The sequence below is a fragment of the Nomascus leucogenys genome, chromosome 14 (genome assembly GCF_006542625.1).
Source record: "Nomascus leucogenys isolate Asia chromosome 14, Asia_NLE_v1, whole genome shotgun sequence".
Lineage (NCBI taxonomy): Eukaryota > Metazoa > Chordata > Mammalia > Primates > Hylobatidae > Nomascus > Nomascus leucogenys.
The window spans coordinates 19,421,548-19,443,720 of record NC_044394.1 but is presented as its reverse complement, the minus strand read 5'-3'; the positions used below and the strand labels follow the sequence as shown (position 1 = coordinate 19,443,720).

The 22,173-nt window shown below is 38.4% G+C and overlaps 1 protein-coding gene across 2 annotated transcripts in view; it reads right to left on the bottom strand.

The window, feature by feature from the left end:
- Window positions 1-22,173, bottom strand: part of EML6 (EMAP like 6) — a 211,831-nt gene that overhangs the window by 92,543 nt on the left and 97,115 nt on the right. The window contains exons 3-5 of one of the 2 annotated variants that reach the window (XM_030826926.1): window positions 9,337-9,496; window positions 5,874-5,972; window positions 2,280-2,348 (exon numbers count right to left, since the gene is read on the bottom strand). In XM_030826926.1, coding sequence (XP_030682786.1) covers window positions 2,280-2,348; window positions 5,874-5,972; window positions 9,337-9,496 — 328 coding nt within the window. The remainder of the gene's footprint in view (window positions 1-2,279; window positions 2,349-5,873; window positions 5,973-9,336; window positions 9,497-22,173) is intronic. The other variant, XM_030826927.1, reaches the window with a different exon arrangement.

The following is a 22,173-nucleotide window of genomic DNA, read 5'->3' as shown; positions in this document are numbered from 1 at the left end:
GATAACTGTTTAACATTTGGAGATGTCCTTCTAATGTATTTCCTACATAAAAATGTTTTTAAAGAAAAAAAAGCCACAAATCTAATCCCACCATCACTCACCCCCAAAGTAAACTGTAAACTTCCCCATAATAGATGGTGAATATTTCCCAATATCAATCATCTAAAACATAACTTATGATTGTACAGTGTTTCATCATATGGATATAACATTTTATTCAACTTCCTAGAGACACTTAAGTGGTTTCAGATCTTCTGTTTGGTTTGTTTCAGATCTTCTATTTGGTTATTTGCTATTGATAAGTTACTCAGCAACGAGTCAGCTCTTGGTTCATACTTCTAACAATTGCTTGGGATAGATTCTAAGATATGAAATTACTGGATCAAAGAGAATTGACATTTCTAAGGTTAAATATTTCCAAATTTCTTGGCTGAAAGACCATTATCAGCTTACCCCCCTCTACCAGCAAGGGTTGTGAGTGGTCATTCACTGAATCCTTGCCAAGATAGGATACTTTTAATCATAAACTTGATAGATTTAAAATGTTCCGTTATTTTACAATTTGTATTCCTTAATTATTGAGATTTTAACATTTTCATAAGTCTATTGGCCAACAGTACTTCTGTCAGTTTTCTATGTTCTTTGTCCATTCTACGGATTTGCAAGAGGTCTTTGCATTTTGAGAACAACCCAGTATCTACTTTGTGTGTTGCTTATACTCTTGCTAGTTTGCGGTTTCCCTCTTTTTGTGGAAAGAAGGAATTATACAGAATGTTTTAATATTTGTACAGTTTCATCCGTATTATCCCTTACCATTTCTTTGCTTTTACATTTTAAAAAAAATCTTTCTCCAATTTGAGCAGTTAAACATTTGTCTATATATTCCTCTAGTTATTTTATAGTTTTTGAAACTTACCTCTTTAATTCATATAGACTTTGTTTTAGTGTATAGTATGAAGTATTGACTTTTTCCAAAAAATTGATAAATTTGTACCTACCAGAGATGCTATTATACTCTAAGTTGTCATACATATTAAGGTCTATTTTTCAGCTTTTATTTCTTTGTATCGAAGTCTTATACCATTTAAATTAAATTCTACTACGCTTTAGTAAATAGTGGTACATATATCCTCTTCATGATTCTTTATCCCAAAGTTCAGTTACTGTCATTATTTAATGCTTCCAGATTAATTTAGGATAATTTAAAGGGAAATTCTGTCAGGTAAAAACAAAAGTAACAGGGATTTTAACTGCATTTCTACCAAATATAAATTTGGACGTAAATGATACATTTGTAAATTTTAGACGTGTCCAGAATCAACACTGTCACTCCATTTGTTCAAGTATTGTTTTACATTCCTCTGCAGAGTTTTGTAACATTATTTAGGTAAGTCTTCTGTATTTGTTATACTTATTTGAGTATGTTATCATCTGTCCCCTTCTAACCAAGTAAGAATAATGGGAAGGATCGTGAAAAACTAGACTAAAAGAACTGCAAAATAGGAGGGGGTGGTTATAGGAAAATCTTCATTCATACAAAAATGTACCATTTTTGTATAGAATCCATGCATGCTCTATGCAAGAAGGTAATCCTTATACTCTTGTTTATGGACTTTAACTTATATTATTTACAATCCTATAGAGAAAGAAGATCCTGGGCCATACCCCAGGGGTCAGGAGAAATTTTTGCTATGTCAGAGCAAAGCATGTTGATACAGTTAATTTTGCTACTTGTGAACAAAATAGTAAGAAGCAAATGTGGGGCCTACCCAGATGACAGTGTAGTCTAGAGGAAGATTGGGGCGTTTAAAAACTAATGGTCCAGATAGGTTTGTACTGTGAATTCCTCTATTTCCATGTAGAGCACAATATGACAGCTTTCTTTTAAGGGAACATAACATGTCAAAGTGTTGACATGCAAATATGTAAATATTCATTATAATGGAAAAACTTAGTTTACAACATTAAAATCAGCACTGTTTTAAAACATGCAATCCCACATGTATTATGAGTCTTCAGTTAGATATTTAATTAACATAAAATTTCCTTTTCAGTTGCCTGCTGAGCACTTCACTTGATTGTCATTACTTTGCATTTCTAAGAGAGAGCCCCATCAGCTGATGTTAGTTTGCTTCAGGAGCAGAGAAACAGGTAAGAGGGCTCTATATTAAAGAAAAAAAATGTAAAGTCTAGCAGTCTCTCAACATCAAATTATCTATACAAAACACCTAAAATTATTTGCACTCAAGGTACCAAAATCAAAAAACAAAAAACTTTACCTTTATATGTTTTACTCCACAGCTAACCACTCTGTTTGGCTGATACGGATCCCAGGAAATATCAAAAATCTGTTCAAAACATTGAAAGTTCCCATGTTGATCATTTGATATGTTTTTGCCTTTTCCCGATACTAGTCCAACTGCCAAGACTCTACCCTAACATTTAGAACACAATGTTACCTGCACAGAATAAAAATGGAAGATTTGGCTTGCAATGAGTCAGGAAGTAACACACGTCATCACCTCATGTCTACTCACCTTAAGGCCTGAGTAGAGAGAGAACTTACCAGAATTATTTAGAACAAACTGGTGTCATATTTTAAATTTTGTCCATTTGGGATAAACAAATGGACAATTTAGGATAAATTGTTGATCAAATTTTTCCATAGCTCTCCACAGTGCTAACACTTTGGAGATAGCTTTTCAATAGAAATCTAAAGAATTATAAAATGCTTCTTAGCTAGGAAAACATTCAATAGTTAACTACAATTTAGTGTGGCCAACAGTCTCTAATAATCACAGAAGTTAATATTCCTAAACGTAAGGCAGAGGGATTTATCTGACACTAACTTAAATAGTCCCTCAGGATATCATTTTAATCTGACCCAACATACTATTATATTTTCAATTATCCAATGAACTGAAAATATATCTGCAACTACTATTTGTCATTTTTTTTTTTTTTTTTTTTTTTTTTTTTTGAGACAGTCTCACTCTGTCCCAGGCTGGAGTGCAGTGGTGCAATCTCGGCTCACTGCAACCTCCGCTTCCCAGGTTCAAGCAATTCTCCTGCCTCAGCCTCCCGAGTAGCTAGGACTACAGGCACGTGCCACCACACCCAGCTAATTTTTCTATTTTTAGTAGAGACGGGGTTTCACCATGTTGGTCAGGCTGGTCTCAATCTTGTGACCTCGTGATCCACCTGCCTTGGCCTCCCAAAGTGCTGGGATTACAGGCATGAGCCACCATACCGGGCCTATTTGTCATTCTTTAACAAGAGCTACCAGAGAGTTTGCAGGTAGTTCTATTTCCATTCCAGAGACAAGAAGGAAAAGGTCAATCCTGAGAATCAAATTGCCCATAGCAACTGCTTAAAACAGGTATTTCGAGGGCCCATCTGAGATGCTCTCATTTAGTGGCTCTGGAATTGGGCCCAGATACCCCACACTTTAAACAGACTACAGGAGATTCTGATGGAGGCAGATCCATGGACCACATTCTATGACACACTGATACAAAGGGAAGGACTACTTGTCAGGGACAAAGTCTAGACCAGAGAAATAACCTAGACCACTAACTTTTCATTACATATAAAGAAGCAGTTATGGTCCCCTGAAAGAGCACTGAAGAAAAAGTACTTGGTCCAAGTATCCATTTCAGCCATTCAAGCTCAGGCAAGTCTGAGCATCTCTAACCTTAACCTCATCTTCTCTACAGTGGATAATACCACCTCAAGTTTTGTTAAGGTCAATGAAGATAAGGTATATAAAGTCATTTTGCAGGGTATAAAACATTCATTATATAAATGTAATGGATTAAGTATTTTAGTGCCACTAAAATAATCTTGAAGATAATCTTGAAGTTAACCATAAGCAGTCAATAATTCATACTGGTATCAGTAATAAAGAGCAAAATTATGTGTGACACAGATTATGGGGTCTGGGGGAACATTCTTCCAAATAAAGCATTTCATCAAAACATCCTAAGATTACAGACTCATCACTATAGTCCTATTATACTTTTTACATTTCACCCTTACTGGAAAGCGGTAGCACAGCAATAGGGCATGCACAGTCACTGAAACATACAGGCAAGTCACATGATATCCAGTAGTGTTCAATTTATCTAAAGTTTTAACAGAGTTAAATTGAGCAAAGAACTGTTTGCAAATTGGGCAGCCCTCAGAACCAGAAGAGGTTCAGAGAGCTCTGCTCTGCAACTGGGCAGGCATATGTATGCCGGGAAAAATGAACTGAGGTACAGAAACAGCTTTCCTAGTTTCAGCTCCGAATTTGCTTTATTTGGGCATGGTCTCAATAGGTGGCAGCCTGCCATTGGCTGAAGCTGGCTGCCACTCAGCTATTTGTTACAGAAGTATACACCTAAATTTTCAGTTTGGTCACTTACCAAGCTAGGTTGCAGTCGATTTTGTAGAGACTTGCTATATGGAGGGCAGCTGAGGCCAAATTTAGTTTAACAGTAATAATTTAACAATAAAAGCTGTTTCTATACAAGCCAAAGTGATTACATTAGTCTATTTTTCTAAGTAAGGAGATTTTACTGGTTTAAACTGTAACTTAAGTTTTCTACTTTTTCCAAGGTGATAAGGCCCAAAATTCTGACAGACAGTATACTAGTTCAGGTCAGACTATATAAAATGATTCAGAAACAGAAGTAGTAAATGCAGAATAACTCAGATAAAATATTATATATGAGTGTATATATATGCTGTGAAGTCTCCCCAGGGGATTCTATCTGTAGCCAGGATTGGGAACTACTGGACGAGAGGGGTACCAGGCCTCTTCCAGTACTGAGGTTCTACTGTTGGTCACTCCTGAGCTTTCTGAAAACTGGATCCTGGAGTAGAATTTGCAACATCTGTGGGGTCTTCTCCCTACAAACCTCCATAGGTGAACGTGCCATTTGTACTTAAATTTTTTTTTTTTTTTAAGAGTTCCTTCTAAGCAAGAGACAGTGAATTTCATGTTTAATTAGAGCCTCATTCTACATCAAGCTTGTCCAACCCACAGCCCAGGATGGCTGTGAATGCAGCCCAACACAAATTTGTAAACGTTCTTAAGGTATTATGAGATTATTTTATTTTTAGCTCATCAGCTATCATTAGTGTTGGTGTTTATGTGTGGCCCAAGACAATTCTTCCAATGTGGCCCAGGGAAGCCAAAAGATTGGACACGCCTGTTCTACATGAACACTTACATTGTGCAGAAATACAAAACTAGGAATTCAAGTAAGACAGTCATGCAAATTCATTGTTTAAACTAGAGAAACCAAGATAATAAAGGAGTCAAATTATTTTAATTATGCAAGACACTGACAAATTAGATTTCTGACCAGTTTTATGTATATACTCCCTTCATCCCCTAAGACTACATGGAATTATCATTTCTGATCACACTGACTTCAACAGGAGTAAGCAGGCCACATTCAATGTTCTCAAATACAACGAAGAATCACAAAGTTGTCATTACACTCATTTAAAATCAAAATGCTTACCCTTGTAATCATATTTTGTGACTGTTTTCTAACAACTATTTCCATTTCTAAATGAATACATCTAAACTACACATAATTTCAAATTCAATTCCATTTTGATTTCATAAAGTAGTAAAATGCCAGCATCAAAAATTTGCTTTGCCTATGAAAAGCAGTAACAATTCATATAAAGTACTGGATCACCAAAAGCACATTAAAACAGTTAGCTATTAATCATGAAAAAAGAAGATGTTTATAAGTTTAATAGGAAAAATGTATACATGAAAAATTTACTTTTGAAAATATTAGAAGTCTAAGAAGCAATATCGCAAGTCCCCCCAAGTTCTGAAATCTGCACAGCTTCATCCAATAAGTTCTTACCCTGTCAGAATGGCCGGTGGCTGAGGCCAGAAGTTTTCCCTTCCTCCAGTCCCAAATGCAGACTGTGTTTTTGGCATCCAACCCCACAGAGGCTAAACGCTAAGAATAAGAACAATAATTTAGTACCCAAAAGGGATGGGAAGACTTATTGACACATTAAGAAATAGTTACTGACTATTTACTATAGGTTAGGCATTGAATTTCTTATAACAAACCGATCTCTCAAAACCCATCTTAAACCCCAAACTAAAAATTTCACAATAGATGACTTCCATTAGTATATGCTGAAATTTCAAAAACCTAAGAGCTACAGCTCCTTTATCCTTTTTAAGTGTAAGAAACACACATGTAAACTCTCAGGAAATCTCTGATAAGTCAATAGAAACCACAGAAACAGAACTTGAAAGCAGCATCTGGAATTTTTAACTTAAAATTTTTAGGTAAAATCTTAATGTGAGATTTAATAGAACCCAGGATTCTATAGTCTAAAAGCTTCAAACTGCTAAAATTTAAGGGTTTGACAAATAGAATAAATGAACATTAATTTTTAGTTTTCTATAATTTTACAAACATTTAAGGTGAGTAAAAGATAATATAATCTAAGTAGAAGTAATCTGGTACTTCACCTCCCAGCCTAAATTCCTTGGGGTCAGGTCAGAACCTGTCCTTAAAGGAAGAATAAAATGTAACCCACATGATTATATACAAAACCAAAAGTGTGAAAAACAGGCAACAGTCATACCAAAATCAGAGTTGCTTGCAGGATATCACTTATAAGGAGACAGCATTGTGTAAGAAATCTGAACTATAAGTAGATTTGGCTTTTCTTTTCACTTTTAAGTAGCCAGACATAAGACCTTGCAAAATTAACCTCCTTAAATCTCAGTTTTCTCATTTGTACAATGGGTATAAAAAATATTCGTTCCTTCTACTTTATTGGATTGTTGTATGGGTCAAGTGATGTAAAATAAAAGGGTTTTAAAAATATGGTATTCCCCAAGTGTAAGTGTGCGAGTACTGAGTACATTTGAGAGTGTGTCTGTGTATGCGTACACTCACCGTGTGGATGAAGCAGACAGCCACATATGGTTAAATGTATACATGTGCTGTTATGCAGGGATTCTTCAGGTTTCTTCACTAAAGATGGCTTCCATTAGGAATTTTTAACGTAACACACATCGTTTTAATGTGTCCTTAAGAAATGTCTTTGCTGTAATTTTTTAATTGAGGGTTTCAGCAATGGAAATAAGATGTGGCTGTATTTTTATTGGTAAGAAAATTTGAATGGGTGAATTCCATTCAGCTTATTCTTTTTAAGAGAAAAAAAGCAGTTAACACAAATAGGGGCACTGAAGTAAAACCCACGTTTTTTGATGGAGAAAAAGCCGAAAAGAACCTGTTTTGTTCATCTGTACTGACAGGTCCCATAGCTACCTGAAAAGCATTTTTATTGCCTTTTGTTGATTGTGAGGTGATGGGCTATTTGTCACTTCTAAATATCATTCGATTCCAGTGAACTCTGTCCAGGGAGTAAGGCGGACCTGAAGCAATAGTCATCAACAAGCCATGAAATCCATCATGGCTAACATATAAGAGATTATTTCTCTCACCTGACAGTTAAGTACCGTGCAATCCACCCCCACCACCATCCTTCAAAATGAAACCTGAAGGAGAATAGCTAGGATTCTAACATAAATTAACATGGACAAAAACTAAGTTAAAGCTGGATTTCCCTCTGCTGCATTACATTTTCTTGTGACACTTCAGAACAAATTGATAAAGAATGCTTGCTTGAATAACAAAATCAGATTAGAGAAGGTGCATAGCAGTACAGACAGAAGCATACATTTATACTTGTACATGTGTATGGATTCTGATTCACTTCAGTTTATTCAGGAAGTCAATATAACTGCAAGCCTGAACAAATACTAGCATCCAGCTATTGTATCTTTAGCCATAAAAGGGAATGTATGCATTAAACTAACTGGATGAGATATACAGAGGAGTAAAATAAAGAACATATATTCCAGGGATCCACAAATGTAGTGAATCCAGTTCTAGAAAACTAGATGACTAGTGATCGATGCTCTCCTAAAATAGAAAACAGCAAATAAATGCTAATTGTTTTTCAAAAGTGACTCAAACCAGGTTAACTCCTATAATCCACTGAATTTCCCACAGACTTTCAGTTAAGCCTCTGTGAATAATTTCACACATCTTTGCATGGCACCAACTTACAGAATTAACTCTGAAACTTGTCAAAAATTAGATTGAAGGAATTAACAGGCAGAAACACGGAGGGTGAGAGAGACAGAGGAAGGGTGGCAAAGGAAACGGAGGCAGCTGGGGAGATGGGGAGAAAAGGCCCGGGCTTAGGGAGGAGATGAATGCAGCCAGAGCCAAGAATGACCCCTCCGTTTTTACTTTCTTTTCTAGAACGTATCGACCTATCTTTTCTGCCAAGTGTTGCTGTAGGTCAAAAGAAGAAAACATTGTTGAGAGGGAGTGGCAAGGCTTTGTGAAAACCTTTGGAGACTCAATCACTTCAATGGGCAAAAGGGTGAGCAGGACACTTCAGGTGGACAGGACAGACTGAGGAAGGACCCAGAGGTACAAACGTGCAGGGTCTGGTATAGGAGTCTTGCAGATTTGTCCAATTCGACTACAAGGGCACAACGGATAAAAGTCTAGAAAAGTTGGCTAAAATAGAATGCCCACCTACAAAGTGTGGACTTTATTCATTGGGTACTCCAAGCTCTTATTGGTTTTAAACAATGCTTTCACACCGTTTTCAGTTGATGAAATGTATTAGCAAGAAATTGCCTGTGAGGAGACTAAGAGATTAAACTAAGTCAGATATGACATTGACTTATCAGCACTTAAGGACAGTGGCAGAAAGAATGGAAAGGAGAGGATGTCAGTTATTGTAAAGGAACATGAATACCCAGGAATTGATGATAGATTGAATTGGGAGAGGACAAGGAGAAGCAGCTAAAAGTGACGTCAAGGTAAAGAGTCAAGGATAATCTTCTCAGTGGATTATTAGGAGGTGATGTCATCTTTTGAAAGCAAGAGGTACTACAGACATGCTCAGGGCTTGAGGTCTGTGAATAAGGCTTGGTCCAGCCCTTATTCCAAACAGGAAGCTAACAACAGACAACAAAGTAGAATTACTGGGCTATGGTGAACCTGATCAGCATGAATTCATGACTTCTTTTATGGAGGCTTTTTAACCAGATGGCGGGACTAGGGGAACCAAAACCAAGGCCTATCCAGAGCTTGGTATTAGTGCCATAGCTTTAAAGGGGAAAAAGCAGGTGAAAAATTCTAGGAGACTGTGCCAGGAGAATCAGCAAGGGTTGATGGACTTTGAGTCTACCGGTTATTCGTATTATAGTTTTAAGTGAATTGTGAGAAGTCATTAAATAAAACAAGTAAAAAAAAAAAAAAAAAAGATACACACCTGTCCATCTGAGTCAAAAGCCAGGCAGGCAACTCCATGTGTATGGACATCTTTAAGAATAGACACAGTTTGGACATTATAGGAATCCCATATGCATATATATGGCTCCTTCCCGACTTGGCCAGTTGCAACGAGAGTTCTGTCTGGGTGTAAGGCAAGGCTGAAAGAGAAAAGGTTTCTTTTCACATCTTCCAACTGAAGAAAACACTGATCACCTTTTATCCAAATCTGTTTCTCATTTAAATTATCTAACAAGGTGATCTCAAGAGAAAGAGTCTGAACTGTCCCCAAAGGAATTAATTACTTGATTTATCTAATTGAAATGTTCACTTTAGCAGAGAGGCTTAGCACAGTCTGACAATCTCATTTGGTCTTACCCACTGGTTACCTTGAAAATTAGGTGCTGTTGTGATGGTAATTATTCAATTTAAAATCGTCTGTATAGATTTATAATTGCTTTATGTTGTGGAATTTAATTACTGATTTTCAAAATATTACTTGTTTTCAAGTTAGCTTTTGACTTTAATTTTTTTTTTTTAAATGTTGTTACTAGAGGAAGGGTCTCTTCTTGGAATTAAACCTGCTTGCAGAAGCGCTGGATACTATCCTCATTAGGATTTCACAAAGCATGAATGGGTCCCAGAGTCATGTGCTGTTTCTGTGTCTGTTGCTATAGATTTTCCATTTTACATAGATCACTGTGACACCAAAGAACTACAAATTACAATTGTGGTTTGTATAGGAATTTTTCTCTGTAGTTCGATAAAAATGAAACTTCATCAAATACCAACTGGTATTTTAAGGAGTCAGTAGCTGTTGAGAAGTATTTTTCCTAGATTAAAAAAAAATCACCCTAATGTTTTAAATTCATTGTGTACAGATGTTGCGCCTTTCTAAAAAATAGATGTTGGGAATCAAGAGCACCTTACCTATATAGCAAACTAGCTAATTGTATAAACTTCTGCTTATACAATAAACAAATAGAAATTTTCCCATTTCAATTTTCAGCATCTGCTTAACACAGTAAATGGAAGTAGACTTTTTCTTTTTTTTTCAGTTTTTAGCATGATGTTAATGAGAGTGTATGTTCTGACATCAGACACCGGATTTGCATGTTGGCCGCGCTTACTATCTCTGGTTCTTTGGACAAATTACTTCATCTTTTGCCTCAGTTTCCTCATCTAAAAATAGAGAGAATACAGAAAATAGATGATATAGTGAATCTCGAGTACTTAGAATGCCTGGCACAGAGCGAACACTGAATACAAATTTTGTCTTTTGTGTAATTAGCATTATATATCTATAACCAACATAAACATGCCTGTGTGAATATAATATGGCTTCTGAAAATAAAATATGTACTTTAAATCCACGTTGGACATCTGAAAAGTGCTTGCTGGAAAATATATCTTCGGGAATCTTCATAAGCAAGTAATACAGAAAGATAACCCATATAGAAGGGTAGCTTTTCAAAATAGGTGAATGCTAGAAGCTTTTAACTTTTTAGGGTTGTAGAACACTTCAGCATTCAGTTGGTGAGAGATGATCAATAAGAAAGGACCCTCCCAATCTCAATTTTGTTGAGACACACCTGGTATTTCAAAGCATCCAGACGTCTCAGAAAACTGCAAGATTATGGCATGCCATGTTTGCTCATTAAGCTGAGCGGATGGAAGCAGGCTAAAAACCCTGTTTGTTGACAAACCAGTATATTCTAGCTCATTCACTTATTCAGCAGGCCCTTATGGACCTATGATATGTCAGGGACAGTGCCATAGATATATAAACAGAAATCACACTGCTGTCTTTGAAGGAGCCCACTTTCAGAGGAAAGAGACATGTAAAGAAGTAATTACAATATGTCAATATATATACACAGTAACATAGAAAGATGGAGGATGGAGAAAGATGGAGGATGGAGTGACCAGCTGCCCAGGACATTAGGGAAGACACGAGTTCATATGAAAGACAAGGTGCAAAGGAGAGTCATGTGAAAAGACAATGTCATCCACAGTTTCAAGTCTTACAGAGAATGGCAGGAAATGAGATGGGTCAGGCAGGCAGGGGCAGCTCTTGAAAGCTGTCTTAGCCAGGCCAGGAAATTAGGGTACCACTGACTATTTTCAGCAGGACACAGAATAAACAGTTCCATAATTTAGGAAGGTAATCCTAGCAGTGATGAAATGCAGGGGTAAGGACAGACCTGTGAGGGGTGTTAGGAGAGGCAAGGTGGTCAGTTAGGGACCATGGAGAGACAGTGAGGGAAGATATGGGTAGAGGGGATAAAGAAGAGTCAAGAGCTACTGGGGGTGAGAACAGAGGGGGAAATGCTTAGTATGTTTGAGTCTCAAGAACAAGCCTGGGCACATTAAAGTTGACAGAAGATTTTGTGTGGGCGACGAGGTTTGTAACTCACAGAGCCTGGCTACAGTAAAGTTTGAAGCCTATGAGCCTGATCCTGGGAAAAGATGGCCTAACTCTATCCAACTTTTAGTGGGGAAACCAAGGAGACTGCTCAGGTTAGCATCACATCTGGAGCCCTAAAGGCTAGGAAGAAGAGGATTGACTAGATTGTATGCTCCGTGAGGGCGGGGGCTGTCTTCCATCACTCTAAACAGTTCCTGGAACATCATACAGCAGAGTAAGCATTAACAAAATACCTGAAGAGGGAGTGAATGGTGCCAACCATCTTGGCTGCCATATTGCCTCTCCCCCCTGCAATAGGTAACAGGTTCTACCCAGGGACTAGAAAATGAAGAATGAGCATATTTCCCCTGGAAGGCCAGAAACACTTTCAAGAGATATAAATTAAACTGTTTTGCTGTGATCACAGCTTCTATTTTAAAATCCTTGAGATACTTGGTAGATTCTTGAGATTCTGAAGCATCCAGAAGCAAATAATAAATCGCTGCTCCGAGAAGTTGTTCTAATTCCGTAATTCCTGATTTACTTCAGTTCTTTGAATGACGGGGTTGGGGGGAATGGAATAAACAGATTTCAACAAGTCTTCAAATAACTTACCAGCCTTAGTTACTCAATTAGCAGCGCTACCCCAAAACACCTCACATTTTGGATTTAAAGTATTTTTATGCTGGTTATTGTTCTTTTCATTCATAGTGAAGCCCATAAATTTATCACATTTACTAAAAAGTTCACATTGCAATTTTTTTTTTCTTGCCAGAAGTTCCTTCACACTGTTTGTTAAATCATCTCTTTACAGCCCTTTCTCCAGTCCTCCTTTGCCATTTGGGTACATTAAGAAAGTGAGCTTTTTCTCCTTTCATGAGCCAGAGTCTCTGACATCACCTCTCTGGCTTGATGCAACATGATTGCTTAGAGGGACTCATAATATTACCATTTATCTATGTCCATGTCAAGAATAGCAAGAACAGAGAACCACCTTTATTCACTTTACTATTTGTTACCTTTCCCATCAACTTCCCAGAAACTCCACTCCTTTCACCAGAGTGTTATGTCTCATCCAGGGCACAGCCAAATGGCATTTATTTCTATTTTAAATTTGTCATGTCATTTCAAAAGCACATGTTAAGCCTCAAAAAAGGAGAAAAGCTCACAAACTTTACTCACTAGATTTGCAAGAGAATATAAGGTATCAATAATGATGGAGTTACAGATTTATTTAATAAGTACTTATTTAATAAACAAAATTCCACACATCTTTGGAATTTTAGTTCAGAAGCATTTTAAATGACAGGTGAGTATTATGTTTGAATTTTCCCCAAATGAAACCAAGTCCATCCTTTTCTACCTACCACAAAATTGCTCTTTGCTCCTTTCTGAGTGCTCTGAGCCTCAGAAGTCATCCTCCAGCCACGCTGTTAGTCAACTAGCAGATTAAAAGGTCAGGTCTTTGCATATAATTAAGGGGCTGTGATGGAAAGAACCCTGTCCCCTGAATTCCTGGGCTTTTGATAAGATCTCATGAGAAATGGCCAACTATTGTGTCCTTCTATAGAGGGGGTCACAGAAGCGGAGAGTGCTACCATCACACAAAATGCTTGTTCTACCCCGGGCTTCTTGTCATCTTCTTTACCATGTTATGACTGGAAGTACGGACACCACTTATCTCTATTTTAAGTCTATCTGCCAATTAAGAGTCCATATATGTAATTATTTGCTTTTCTAAGAAAACTTGCAACTTTTGCAAGTTATTTTAGCTACGACAGCACTGTCACAATATTAAAACTTTTATAGTTGACTCCCTTTCATTGAGAGTCTCAATACAATGAAAGTCTCATTCCACACCTACATAAAAAGGTTTGGTGTCACTGTTTTTCCTTTGGTACTCAGTTTATTCCATTTATTGTATTTTACATATGGCAACAAAAAAAGGATCAAGTTTTGAAAGAACTGTTTTTTAATAATATAAGCCTAGTTCTTTTGGGAAATCCCATATTCTGTTACCATAGCAATAGAAAGCACTGCAGAGAAGGACTTTCATCAACCTATCTCGGAGAAGAAATTGATTTGTTTCTCTAGCATGCCAGGAGGGAAAAGCATGGCTTCCTGATGTCAGATGAGATCAGGAAGATTTCCAAACATCTTGTGTAAAAGAAGAAAATCCAAAGGGTCCTGGAAGGAAACAGCCTTTTGCTTATGAAGTTTAACAACAACAACAACAACAACAAAAATACTAATCAATACTAATCATTCTTGATTCCTTGAGGCAAAAAATTTTATGAGCACTTGTTCCAAGCGCAGCATTTAAAACATGTTCGTAATTCTTAAGCCTCATTTCATTTTTGCCCAGGCTGCTTCAGTGATTCTCTCAGTAATAATTTATATGTTTAGTTTTTTTTTTTTTTTTTTAAAAAGGTCTCAGCAGGAAAGCATGAAAGCCTTCTCCCTCCCTGCCCTGAAGATAACCTTGAGAGCAGCTTTCCCATTGCAGAGGCAGAGGCACATCAAAAAATTAGGTTGCATTGTCTGAGGACAGAAGGGGAGGTTGCTGCTTTGGAGGTTCAAGGGGGAGTGACCCAACCTCAGTGGATGTTCATCTGAAAGGCAGAAAAGGCAGAGGCAGGCCTGATTTGAACACAGTGGCCTGGAGGTAGTGGAACCTCAGATGGGGATGGCTGTGTTCCAGTCCTGGTCCCAAGAGATGCGCTTGGCACTTGAGTACCCCACCACAACTGTGACCTTGACACCACAGAGAGGGCCTTGCCTTCCAGGTGGGCTTGGGCAGCATAAACAGGAACGACAGCAACACGGACAAAACACCAAAATCCATCACCATTTTCCTGAATTGTATGAACCCCACAGAACCCGTATAATCCATAGTTTAGCAGGGGGGTCCCTAAAACTGGACTTTAACAAGCTTGATGAGTGGTGCATCTAATGAGAATGTGATTTAGTAAAATAAACTTAATTCCTTGCCATAACTGTATGCTATGCTTACTGGTATGAAACTATATTCCAGCAATACCTTCCTATAAAAGAATGGTTAAAAATACAGCCATACAGTGGCATGACTGGAGCCAGCTTAGACTGGCCACCAAACACTGAGTAAGTTTTAGCAACTTTGTAAACCAGTTAATCACAGCCACTGTTAGATGTTATACAGATTTACAATTACATAAATTATATTAAAAGCAAAGGTAATACATACTGAAAGCTCATCACTTGGTAATTATTTTACTACATTTCACTGTTGTCTATAGTTGTGAGGCTATTTATTGCTATTCTATCCATATGATAGAAATACCGTAGATGGTGTGTTACTCCACACCTCTTCCCAACTCCATTTTCAATGATGTCACATTGGTGGCTTGAAGTCAGCCATAGTGGGTATATTTACATCATGGAAATCAGTAAGTGCTACAAATCAGGGCTTAATTTATTGTTTTGTTGATTGTCTAGACTTAAGAGATAGGATAAAATGTTGATAATGCAGAATAAACATAAAAGTGTGTCACTACGGCTGAATACAAAAAATTGAGAAAACGTTCTCAATATTCTCTCACATCATTGACCAACAAATGTCGGGCTGATAGCTTTATTTACATTAATAAGGAAAATGTAAAACATATACATATTGGAACTTTAATCATTTGCCAGTGATGTGAACAACTTCTTTGCTGAACCAGATGGTAATCAAGAATTTATTCCTCATTCGATTTTGTCAAGTCATGGTTAAACTGCAATCATAGACTGACCACAGATATACAAGTTCAGAAAAAGAGGAAAAAAAAATCAATGAAAGCATTCTATCAGAATTGATTGGCTATGTGGAATAAAAAGTATGACATTTTATTATTTGTAAGTTGTGCATTATATATTATTTATATCAGTAAAGTGTGTAAGTTTATTAATGCGTATGCATAATTTTTTTCTCCTGGAGAGCTGTTTGTTCAGTGACAAGTGCAACACTGAAACCTGTCTCCTCCACTTACTGGCAAAGAACAGTTTCCCATATATCACCTTCAGCAAATTACTCATCCTCTCTGTGCCCCAGTTTCTCATCCATAAGAATGGGAATAACAACAGTACCTACCTCAAAGAAACTGGGTACTATGAGTACTTAATAAATCCTAAAGCAGTGATTAAAACAGTAGCACTTGGGGGTGGAGCCAAGATGGCCAAATAGGAATAGCTCCAGTCTACAGCTCCCAGCCTGAGCAACACAGAAGACGGGTGATTTCTGCATTTCTGATTGAGGTACGGGGTTCATCTCACTAGGGAGTGCCAAACAGCGGGTACATGACAGTTGCTGCAGCACACTGTGCACGAGCCAAAGCAGGGCAAGGCATTGCCTCACTCAGGAAGCGCAAGGGGTCAGGGAGTTCCCTTTCCTAGTCAAAGAAAGGGGTAACAGACAGCACCTGGAAAATCAGGTCAGTCCCACCCTAATACTGCGCTTTTCCAATGGGCCTGGAAAACAGCACACTAGGAGATTGTGTCCCGCACCTGGCTCGGAGGGTCCTATGCCCATGGAGTCTCCCTGATTGCTAGCACAGCAGTCTGAGATCAAACTGCAAGGTGGCAGCGAGGCTGGGGGAGGGGCGCCCACCATTGCCCAGGCTTGCTTAAGTAAACAAAGCAGCCAGGAAGCTCGACTGGGTGGAGCCCACCACAGCTCAAGGAGGCCTACCTGCCTCTGTAGGCTCCACCTCTGGGGGCAGGGCACAGACAAACAAAAATTCAGCAGGAACCTCTGCAGACTTAAATGTCCCTGTCTGACTGACAGCTTTGAAGAGAGTAGTGGTTCTCCCAGCATGCAGCTGGAATCTGAGAACGGACAGACTGCCTCCTAAAGTGGGTCCCTGACCCCCGAGCAGCCTAACTGGCAGGCACCCCCCAGTAGGGACAGACTGACACCTCACTTGGCCGGGTACTCCTCTGAGACAAAACTTCCAGAGGAACTATCAGACAGCTGAATTTGTGGTCTCATGAAAATCTGCTGTTCTGCAGCCACCGCTGCTGACACCTAGCCAAACAGGGTCTGGAGTGGACCTCTAGCAAACTCCAACAGACCTGCAGCTGAGGGTCCTGTCTGGTAGAAGGAAAACTAACAAACAGAAAGGACACCCACACCAAAAACCCATCTGTACATCACCATCATCAAAGACCAAAAGTAGATAAAACCACAAAGATGGGGAAAACACAGAGCAGAAAAACTGGAAACTCTAAAAAGCAGAGCACCTCTCCTCCTCCAAAGGAACACAGTTCCTCACCAGCAACGGAACAAAGCTGGACGGAGGATGACTTTGACAAGTTGAGAAGAAGTCTTCAGACAATCAAACTACTCTGAGCTACGGGAGGAAATTCAAAACAATAGCAAAGAAGTTAAAAACTTTGAAAAAAAATTAGATGAATGGATAACTAGAATAACCAATGGAGAGAAAGGCTTAAAGGAGCTGATGGAGCTGAAAGCCAAGTATCGAGAACTACGTGAAGATTGCAGAAGCCTCAGTAGCAGATGCGATCAACTGGAAGAAAGGGTATCGCTGATGGAAGATGAAATGAATGAAATGAAGAGAGAAGGGAAGTTTAGAGAAAAAAGAACAAAAAGAAATGAACAAAGCCTCCAAGAAATTTGGGACTATGTGAAAAGACCAAACCTATGTCTGATTGGTGTACCTGAAAATGACGGGGAGAATGGAACCAAGTTGGAAAACACTCTGCAAGATATTATCCAGGAGAACTTCCCCAATCTAGCAAGGCAGGCCAACATTCAGATTCAGGAAATACAGAGAACGCCACAAAGATACTCCTCGAGAAGAGCAACTCCAAGACACATAATTGTCAGATTCACCAAAGTTGAAATGAAGGAAAAAATGTTAAGGGCAGCCAGAGAGAAAGGTCGGGTTACCCACAAAGGGAAGCCCATCAGACTAACAGCTGATCTCTCAGCAGAAACTCTACAAGCCAGAAGAGAGTGGGGGCCGATATTCAACATTCTTAAAGAAAAGAATTTTCAACCCAGAATTTCCTATCCAGCCAAACTAAGCTTCATAAGTGAAGGAGAAATAAAATACTTTACAGACAAGCAAACGCTGAGTGATTTTGTCACCACCAGGCATGCCCTAAAAGAGCTCCTGAAGGAAGCACTAAACATGGAAAGGAACAACCAGTACCAGCCACTGCAAAAACATGCCAAATTGTAAAGACCATCGAGGCTAGGAAGAAACTGCATCAACTAATGAGCAAAATAACCAACTAACATCATAATGACAGGATCAGTTTCACACATAACAATATTAACTTTAAATGTAAATGGGCTAAATGCTCCAATTAAAAGACACAGACTGGCAAACTGGACACAAACAAGACCCATCAGTGTGCTGTATTCAGGAAACCCATCTTATGTGCAGAGACACACATAGACTCAAAATAAAGGGATGGAGGAAGATCTATCAAGCAAATGGAAAAAAAAGGCAGGGGTTGCAATCCTAGTCTCTGATAAAAGAGACTTTAAACCAACAAAGATCAAAAGAGACAAAGAAGGCCATTACATAATGGTAAAGGGATCAATTCAACAAGAAGAGCTAACTATCCTAAATATCTATGCACCCAACACAGGAGCATCCAGATTCATAAAGCAAGTCCTGAGTGACCTACAAAGGGACTTAAACTCCCACACAATAATAATGGGAGATTTTAACACCCCACTGTCAACATTAGACAGATCAACGAGACAGAAAGTTAACAAGGATATCCAGGAATTGAACTCAGCTCTGCACAAAGTGGACCTAATAGACATCTACAGAACTCTCCACCCCAAATCAACAGAATATACATTTTTTTCAGCACCACACCACACCTATTCCAAAATTGACCACATAGTTGGAAGTAAAGCTCTCCTCAGCAAATATAAAGGAACAGAAATTATAACAAACTGTCTCTCAGACCACAGTGCAATCAAACTAGAACTCAGGATTAAGAAACTCACTCAAAACCGCTCTACTACATGGAAACTGAACAACCTGCTCCTGAATGACTACTGGGTACATAATGAAATGAAGGCAGAAATAAAGATGTTCTTTGAAACCAACAAGAACAAAGACACAACATACCAGAATCTCTGGGACACATTCAAAGCAGTGTGTAGAGGGAAATTTATAGCACTAAATGCCCAGAAGAGAAAGCAGGAAAGATCCAAAATTGACACCCTAACATCACAATTAAAAGAACTAGAAAAGCAAGAGCAAACACATTCAAAAGCTAGCAGAAGGCTAGAAATAACTAAAATCAGAGCACAACTGAAGGAAATAGAGACACAAAAAACCCTTCAAAAAATTAATGAATCCAGGAGCTGGTTTTTTGAAAAGATCAACAAAATTGATAGACCACTAGCAAGACTAATAAAGAAGAAAAGACAGAAGAATCAAATAGATGCAACAAAAAATGAAAAAGGGGGTATCACCACAAATCCCACAGAAATACAATCTACCATCAGAGAATACTACAAACACCTCCATGCAAATAAACTAGAAAATCTAGAAGAAATGGATAAATTTCTTGACAAATACACCCTCCCCAGACTAAACCAGGAAGAAGTTGAATCTCTGAATAGACCAATAACAGGCTCTGAAATTGTGGCAATAATCAATAGCTTACCAACCAAAAAGAGTCCAGGACCTGATGGATTCACAGCTGAATTCTACCAGAGGTACAAGGAGGAACTGGTACCATTCCTTCTGAAACTATTCCAATTGATAGAAAAAGAGGGAATCCTCCCTAACACATTTTATGAGGCCAGTATCGTCCTGATACCAAAGCCTGGCAGAGACATAACCAAAAAAGAGAATTTCAGACCAACATCCTTGATGAACATTGATGCAAAAATACTCAATAAAATACTGGCAAACTGAATCCAGCAGCACATCAAAAAGCTTATACACCATGATGAAGTGGGCTTCATCCCTGGGATGCAAGGCTGGTTCAACATACACAAATCAATAAATGTAATCCAGCATATAAACAGAACCAAAGACAAAAACCACATGATTATCTCAATAGATGCAGAAAAGGCCTTTGACAAAATTCAACAACCCTTCATGCTAAAAACTCTCAATAAATTAGGTATTGATGGGACGTATCTCAAAATAATAAGAGCTATCTATGACAAACCCACAGCCAATATCATACTGAATGGGCAAAAACTGGAAGCATTCCCTCTGAAAACTGGCACAAGACAGGGATGCCCTCTCTCACCACTCCTATTCAACATAGTGCTGGAAGTTCTGGCCAGGGCAATCAGGCAGGAGAAGGAAATAAAGGGTATTCAATTAGGAAAAGAGGAAGTCAAACTGTCCCTGTTTGCAGATGACATAATTGTATATCTAGAAAACCCCATTGTCTCAGCCCAAAATCTCCTTAAGCTGATTAGCAACTTCAGCAAAGTCTCAGGATACAAAATCAATGTACAAAAATCACAAGCATTCTTGTACACCAATCACAGACAAACAGAGAGCCAAATCATGAGTGAACTCCCATTCACAATTGCTTCAAAGAGAATCAAATACCTAGGAATCCAACTTACAAGGGATGTGAAGGACCTCTTCAAGGAGAACTACAAACCACTGCTCAATGAAATAAAAGAGGATACAAACAAATGGAAGAACATTCCATGCTCATGGGTAGGAAGAATCAATATTGTGAAAATGGCCATACTGCCCAAGGTAATTTATAGATTCAATGCCATCCCCATCAAGCTACCAATGACTTTCTTCACAGAATTGGAAAAAACTACTTTAAAGTTCATATGGAACCAAAAAAGAGCCTGCATCGCCAAGTCAATCCTACGCCAAAGGAACAAAGCTGGAGGCATCACACTACCTGACTTCAAACTATACTACAAGGCTACAGTAACCAAAACAGCATGGTACTGGTACCACAACAGAGACACAGATCAATGGAACAGAACAGAGCCCTCAGAAATGATGCCACATATCTACAACTATCTGATCTTTGACAAACCTGACAAAAACAAGAAATGGGGAAAGGATTCCCTATTTAATAAATGGTGCTGGGAAAACTGGCTAGCCATATGTAGAAAGCTGAAACTGGATCCCTTCCTTACACCTTATACAAAAATTAATTCAAGATGGATTAAAGACTTACATGTTAGACCTAAAACCATTAAAATCCTACAAGAAAACCTAGGCAATACCATTCAGGACATAGGCGTGGGCAAGGACTTCATGTCTAAAACACCAAAAGCAATGGCAACAAAAGCCAAAATTGACAAATGGGATCTCATTAAACTAAAGAGCTTCTGCACAGCAAAAGAAACTACCATCAGAGTGAACAGGCAACCTACAGCATGGGAGAAAATTTTTGCAACCTACTCATCTGACAAAGGGCTAATATCCAGAATCTACAATGAACTCAAACACATTTACAAGAAAAAAACAACCCCATCAAAAAGTGGGCAAAGGACATGAACAGACACTTCTCAAAAGAAGACATTTATGCAGCCAGAAAACACATGAAAAAATGCTCATCATCACTGGCCACCAGAGAAATGCAAATAAAAACCATAGTGAGATACCATCTCACACCAGTTAGAATGGCCATCATTAAAAAGTCAGGAAACAACAGGTGCTGGAGAGGATGTGGAGAAATAGGAACACTTTTACACTGTTGGTGGGACTGTGAACTAGTTCAACCATGTGGAAGTCAGTGTGGGGATTCCTCAGGGATCTAGAACTAGAAATACCATTTGACCCAGCCATCCCATTACTGGGTATATACTCAAAGGACTATAAATCATGCTGCTATAAAGACACATGCACATGTATGTTTATTGCGGCACTATTCACAATGGCAAAGAGTTAGAACCAACCCAAATGTCCAACAACGACAGACTGGATTAAGAAAATGTGGCACATATACACTATGGAATACTATGCAGCCATAAAACATGATGAGTTCATGTCCTTTGTAGGGACATGGATGAAACTGGAAAACATCATTCTCAGTAAACTATCTCAAGGACAAAAAACCAAACACCACATGTTCTCACTCATAGGTGGGAATTGAACAGTGAGAACTCATGGACACAGGAAGGGGAACATCACATTCCGGGGACTGTTGTGGGGTGGGGGGAGCGGGGAGGGACAGCATTAGGAGATATACCTAATGCTAAATGACGAGTTAATGGGTGCAGCAAAACAACATGGCACATGGATACATATGTAACAAACCTGCACATTGTGCACATGTAACCTAAAACCTAAAGTATAATAAAAAAAAAAAAAAAGAAAAACAGTAGCACTTAAAACCTAGCACTATATAGGTGGTATTGTTATTAATTAACCGCCATGTGATAGACCCACATGAAACCTACCTCACTCCCAGAAACGGACTTTT